Below are 6,000 nucleotides of genomic sequence, written 5' to 3' on the forward strand. Positions count from 1 at the left end.
TACTACGCTACGCCCGCTCTACTCGGCCTAGTCCCCGACGGAGGATCTAGCCTACTCCAATCGCGACCCGGAGCTCTCTGGTCTTCACGCCATCTCCTTTGCAGCAACGACATAATCTCCGTTATTCCCCTGTTCACCGCATTCCAGGTGCTTTCATGCTGGCACATGTTCTGCACGATGTTGTCCGGATTTAGGACGCTTGCAGTTTCTGACATCATCTCGCTTCGTATATCCCTGAATCGAGGGCACTCGAATATAACATGCTCCGGTGTTTCCTCGATATTTGGACATGCCGGACAATATGGAGATTCTGCGTGTCCGAATCTGTGCAGATATTTCCGGAAGCATCTATGGCCTGACAGAAACTGGGTCAGGAAGAAGTTAACTTCTCCATGTTTTCTGGTCGTCCACACCGACACGTTAGGAATGAGCATGTGGGTCCACCTTCCTCTCTAGGAGTTATTCCACTCCTGCTGCCACCTGGTCATTGTGTCTAACCTAATGGTATTCCTAGTGTCCCTTTGCTGGTAGCATGCGATGTCCTCAGCCAGAGTGATGCAGATGGAGATCATTCCGGCGATAATGCACACTGCCTTCGATGATATAGTGTGGTAGGCACTCGCCACCTGTATAGCCATGAGCCGGAACGTACCTGCCAGCTTATCTCGGGTACGTTTGGTTCCCAACGCTGCAGCCCAAGCCGGGACTCAGTAAAGACGATGATCCGGTCGCTAGAAGACGCCTCGTGCTGCTTCCAATGTTGGGCATGATCCTAGCTAAGGTGTTAGCTGCTTTCGCTGCCTTTTCGCTGGCATAATCTACGTGGCTGTTGAAGTTTAGCCTGTCGTCGACCATTACTCCAAGGTGCTTTAGAGAGCGTTTCGATGGGATTGCGTGTCCTCCGACGTTGATCTCCAACTGCTGAACCGCCGTGCAGTTGCTGACCAGCACCACCTCCGTTTTATGATGAGCCAACTGCATCTTGACCACGATTGCCAACTGCATCATCCACGATTCAATGGTGTCTAGCAATTCCGCCGTCAACATCTCCTTTTTCTCCGCAGTCTCACCAGTTATCGCAAAAACGACGTCATCTGCGAACCTGACGATCTCGACTCCATTCGGCAGTGACAAGGTTAGCACTCCATCGTACATCATGTTCCACAATGTTGGATCCCTCGCTGTGACTTCAATTGACATCGTCCCTGGTTTGTGTCGTAGACCAGTACCCGGTTCTGAAAGTAACTTTGCAGAACTTTACACAGGTATTCGAGAATCCGCATTCTGTGTAGGGCTGCGGTGATAGCCTCCCCACTGGCACTGTTGAACGCGTTCTTGACGTCTATTGTTACTTTTGCGCAGTATTGCCTCTCCTCTTCTGCTTGGACGCTTTCTCCGCGCACGCGATCACTGCCCGAATATCATCCACCGTCGAAGTCTTTTTTACGGAATCCGAACTGCCTATTCGACAATTCGTTCTCGCCTGCCGTGTAGATCGTCAACCTGCCGAGAATGACCTTCACCAGAAGTTTGCCAAGAGTATCCAGCAAGCATATTGGTCTATATAAAGCAGGATCTTCTGGCAGTTTTCCCGGTTTTGGCAGCAACACCAAGCTCTGCACCTTTCATCTGTCTGGGAAGCAGCCTTCCGCTAGACATTTCTGCAACGCTGTTCTGAATATATCTGGGAACGCCACGATTGCTGCCCTTAGCGCTACGTTAGGGATACCATCTTATCCGGGAGCTTTGTTCAGCTTCAATCCTTTCGCAACCGTTATCAGCTCGGCGTTAGACACTTGTATACCGTCATTTTCTTCATCTACACGGATAAAAATCTGATCCCCACACCATGATTTACAAATCATGAAATTCATAAATTGGTTAGGTCATAATATCAGGATCACAAATCATGGTTCCTGGAGTCATAATCACGATTCCTTATAAGCGTAACATCCAGTGTGAAAACACTAAGCGGCGCACTTTGCTTCATCTCATTCGTATCGATCACTCGTAATTCAAGATGACGAAGCGGTTGAGTGGTAAAGTACGTGGCTTACAATCGGAAGGTTCTTGGATCGAACCTCAATGTATGCTATTTTTAACTTTGTTTTTTATTTTGTCGATCATAAACGGATGCGCGACTCAGCATTTTTGGCATTTGAATCATGATTCCGAGCAATCAGCTACAAAAACCTAACGTGTGTGTTGCGTTACGGCAATCTGACTCATGATATCATGAGTCCAAATCATGGTGTATTTTCATAAGACGAAAACACGTTCCCGTTTGAACGCGGCTCTGACCAGTTGGTAGGTCACTTTACGCTCTTCCATGCTTGATTCGGATCTAGTTCGCTGCAAGCGTCTTCTGGCTAGGCTTTGCAAAAAGTGCTGAGTCTGTCGTTCCACCAGTATGCAGACGCCGTTGATTCCTTGGCTCCAATTTTCTAGGCATAGTTGCGTCACACGCTCTCGCCAACGCTTCTGTCAGCTCTCCTGCATCCATGTTTGGAGCGTTGCTTACTGCTCGGAGTGCTTCGACGAAAAGATCCTTGTCGAAATGCTTCGACTTCCATCTTCGTTCTCCATTCCTCCTCTGCCATACTGCACAACTTCTCTGGCCAACGCAGTAGTGGATCGCTTGATGGTCACTGTGGGTGTATTCTTCGCTAACTCTCCAGTTCATATTGTTCATATTGGTGATCAGCGACGGGCTGCAAAAGGTCACGTCGATGATGGATTCCCTACCATCATTGCGAAATGTGCTAGCGAGACCGTCGTTGCACAGACTTACGTTGAGCTTCGCTAGAGCTTCCAGCAAACTGTATCCTCTCACGTTGATCAGTCTGCTACCCCACTCCACGGCTCAAGCATTGAAGTCTCCTCCGATTATTACCGGCGTTCGACCGATCAGCTTGTCGGTTGACACATCTAACATCTGGGTGTACTGCTCCAGTGTCCACCTCGGGGCGGCTTCAGAGCCGTTAATTTTAACGATCACGAAACCCTCGTATGAGCATTCGACTACTTTTTGGATAGGAAATCGGCCCATAACTTGTCGTCTCTGCGGCCCATAACGCCGTCGTCTCTGCGCTGTCTGCTACCCAATTACCGTTATCGGGAATAACCCGATACGGTTCTGCAAAGATCGCAATGTCGCACTTTGTTTCTGTTGTCGACTGCCACAACATTTGTTGTGCGGCGTCGCAGTAATTGAGTTTCGCCTGCGTTATCTCATCATCATTACTGTCCTGCTTTCATCTTCTGATATTTGGAGCATTTTAAGCCACCCGTCTTATGGGCGTTACCTTCCTCCACCTTACACAGCATGCACCTAGGTGTCTTCAGAGGCAGTTCCTGCCAACGTGATTTTTTTCACCACATTTCCTGCAGTGTTCGGACCTGTCTGGGCCTTTGCAGTTTATTGCGCGATGTATATATCGTATGGCAAGCACAAAGGTACTCTATGCCCTTGGAAGTGTAGAAAACTTCCAACCCGTAAAGCTCCTCGACCAGTGGGATACAAACCCACAACCCTCAGCTTGGTCTTGCTGAATAGCAGCGCGTTTACCGCTACGTCTATCTGAGCCCCTCCAATTACAGTACTCAATAGATATGCTTAATTACCAGTTTCGTGATCACTTTTTAGTGATCTGAGAATGTATTGTATCTGGCCATATAAGAGAAACGACGAATTTTGTATGAAGGCTTGTCCAAAAAATCGATCAAATCGATATGAATGTTGAAATTCCAATCAAACTTAAGTTTAATTTTACTTATTGAGTTGAATTGCAAAAAATAATACTAAATCATAGTTTCAATTTCTTTTAAACATCAATGTAACCTGTATTTTATACTACTTTGATGATCTGTAGCACAAAATTGTGAAGTACTGTAAGATTTCTGATGGTAGCAAAGAATTCTGCAGACACACCATTTGATCTCTGAGACACACACAAAGGTTATTTTTGTTCCGCTGTGACATCTATATTACGATGCTTTTAAGCCCTTGACGAGTTCATTGTTTTATATTTCACTCAAAATTAGTTCAATAAGCATTATTTTCCCCGACTATTTTCAGCGGACATTTTGGGAACGACCATTAGCAACCTGGACGGGTTGATCCGGAAACCATCTGGATGCGGCGAACAAAATATGCTCCATTTTGTGCCAAATATAGTCGTTTTGGATTATCTTAACGAAACCAACACAGCGGCAGAAGATGTGAGGACCAAAGCGATAAATTTTCTTAGCAGCGGATATCAAAACCAGCTACGCTACAAACGTTCAGATGGGGCCTTCAGTGTCTGGGGACAATCGCATGCTGGCAGTACATTTTTGACGGCTTTTGTGGCGAAATCATTCAAAATAGCAGCCAAATACATACAGGTGGATAAGTCTATAGTAGACGCGGCATTCGACTGGTTAGCGAAACAACAACAATCAGATGGACGGTTCCCAGAAGTGGGGCAAGTAATCCATGCAGATATGCAGGGTGGACTTCGTAATAACGGTTTTGCGCTCACCGCGTATGTTCTGATCGCTTTTGCTGAAAATGAGGAAGTATACAGAAAATACCGATCACAGCTGATTAAAACTACTAGCTATATAGCAAATAATCTTGATAATATGGAGAATCCATACGACCTCTCGCTGTCTACTTATGCGTTGATGCTAGCAAATCATGGCAAGCGCACCGAGTTTCTTGATAAACTGGTCGAAATTTCAATATTTGACAGCAATCAAACAGAGAGATATTGGGACAGCAAACCAGTTGATATTGAAGTTGCTGGATATGCTCTATTGTCATACGTAGCTGCCGGTGACTTATTGCATGCTACGCCTATCATGCGGTGGCTCAACAAGCAGCGTTATGGTCTCGGAGGCTTTCCTGGAACTCAGGACACATTCGTTGGATTGAAAGCATTGGCAACGTTCGCTGCGAAGGTATCTAGTGGGAGAAACGACTATCGTGTAACGATAATTCACGAACCAAATCGTCGACGTACATTCGACGTAGACAGGCACAATGCGTTTAATATTCAAGAGCTTGATATTCCTAATAACATCAGAAAAATGCGGGTGGAAGTCGTAGGCATCGGCAACGGCTACTTCCAAGTGGCATATCAGTACTATCAAAATATTCAGGTGGCTAAGCCCAGTTTCAGTCTTACAATTGATCAACTCAACACCACGACGGAACACATGCAGCAATTGGACGTGTGTGTGAAATACATACCAAAAGAGGCTTATCAAAAATCGAATATGGCTTTGGTGGAAATATTCTTGCCTAGTGGGCTTGTAGCAGACTCAGATGCCATTACGGACAAGACTGGAGGAATTCGAGTAATTTTCCGCCAATATTTTAACATACTATGCCATTATATTTTGTTTTTCGTTACAGAGAATTGAAAGACGTTTTTCGGACACCTCAGTAGTTATATATTATGATAATTTGGGCCCCGAAGACGAGTGCTTCCGAGTGACTGCTTATCGTCGGTATAAAATTGCATTGCACTTGCCATCATATATTATAGTTTATGATTATTATAATTCTGGTAAGTTTTTGTTTCCATCTTCATTTATTATTTTCACTTATTGACTTCTATTTACGACTGTTTTCAGAGCGCTTTGCCATTCAACAGTACGAGGGAAAGGTGCTGCAGCTCTGCGATATTTGCGAAGATGAAGACTGCGAAACTTTATCATGTGAAAATAGCTCGAAATAGGATGCAATAAAGTAAAATGTGTTCATATTGAAATTGAAACAACTAACAGATAGTGATCAAAGTTATTAATCAAAAGAAGTTTTCCCACAAAGTTTGGGGCTCTCAGCTTCTGGAAGTTCAATTTGGCGAAAATTTGATAGACAAGCTACACATAACCTGAAATTCTGCGTGCATTGAATTCATTATATAACGATCATTTTTCTGTGAGTTTTAAAGGGCTGTTCAAAGGGCAATATAAGTAACTTGGAGATTTTTGTTTAAATTGGAAAATGAT

The 6,000-nt window shown here is 44.8% G+C and overlaps 1 protein-coding gene across 1 annotated transcript in view; it reads left to right on the forward strand.

The window, feature by feature from the left end:
- LOC5572428 (CD109 antigen) overlaps nucleotides 1-5,774 on the forward strand; it is a 29,348-nt gene extending 23,574 nt beyond the window's left edge. The window contains exons 12-14 of the mRNA XM_021846731.1: nucleotides 4,079-5,343; nucleotides 5,402-5,555; nucleotides 5,623-5,774. Coding sequence (XP_021702423.1) covers nucleotides 4,079-5,343; nucleotides 5,402-5,555; nucleotides 5,623-5,726 — 1,523 coding nt within the window. The 3' untranslated portion in view covers nucleotides 5,727-5,774. The remainder of the gene's footprint in view (nucleotides 1-4,078; nucleotides 5,344-5,401; nucleotides 5,556-5,622) is intronic.
- The last annotated feature ends 226 nt before the right edge of the window (nucleotides 5,775-6,000 follow it).

This window comes from Aedes aegypti, chromosome 2 (assembly GCF_002204515.2).
Source record: "Aedes aegypti strain LVP_AGWG chromosome 2, AaegL5.0 Primary Assembly, whole genome shotgun sequence".
Classification (NCBI taxonomy): domain Eukaryota; kingdom Metazoa; phylum Arthropoda; class Insecta; order Diptera; family Culicidae; genus Aedes; species Aedes aegypti.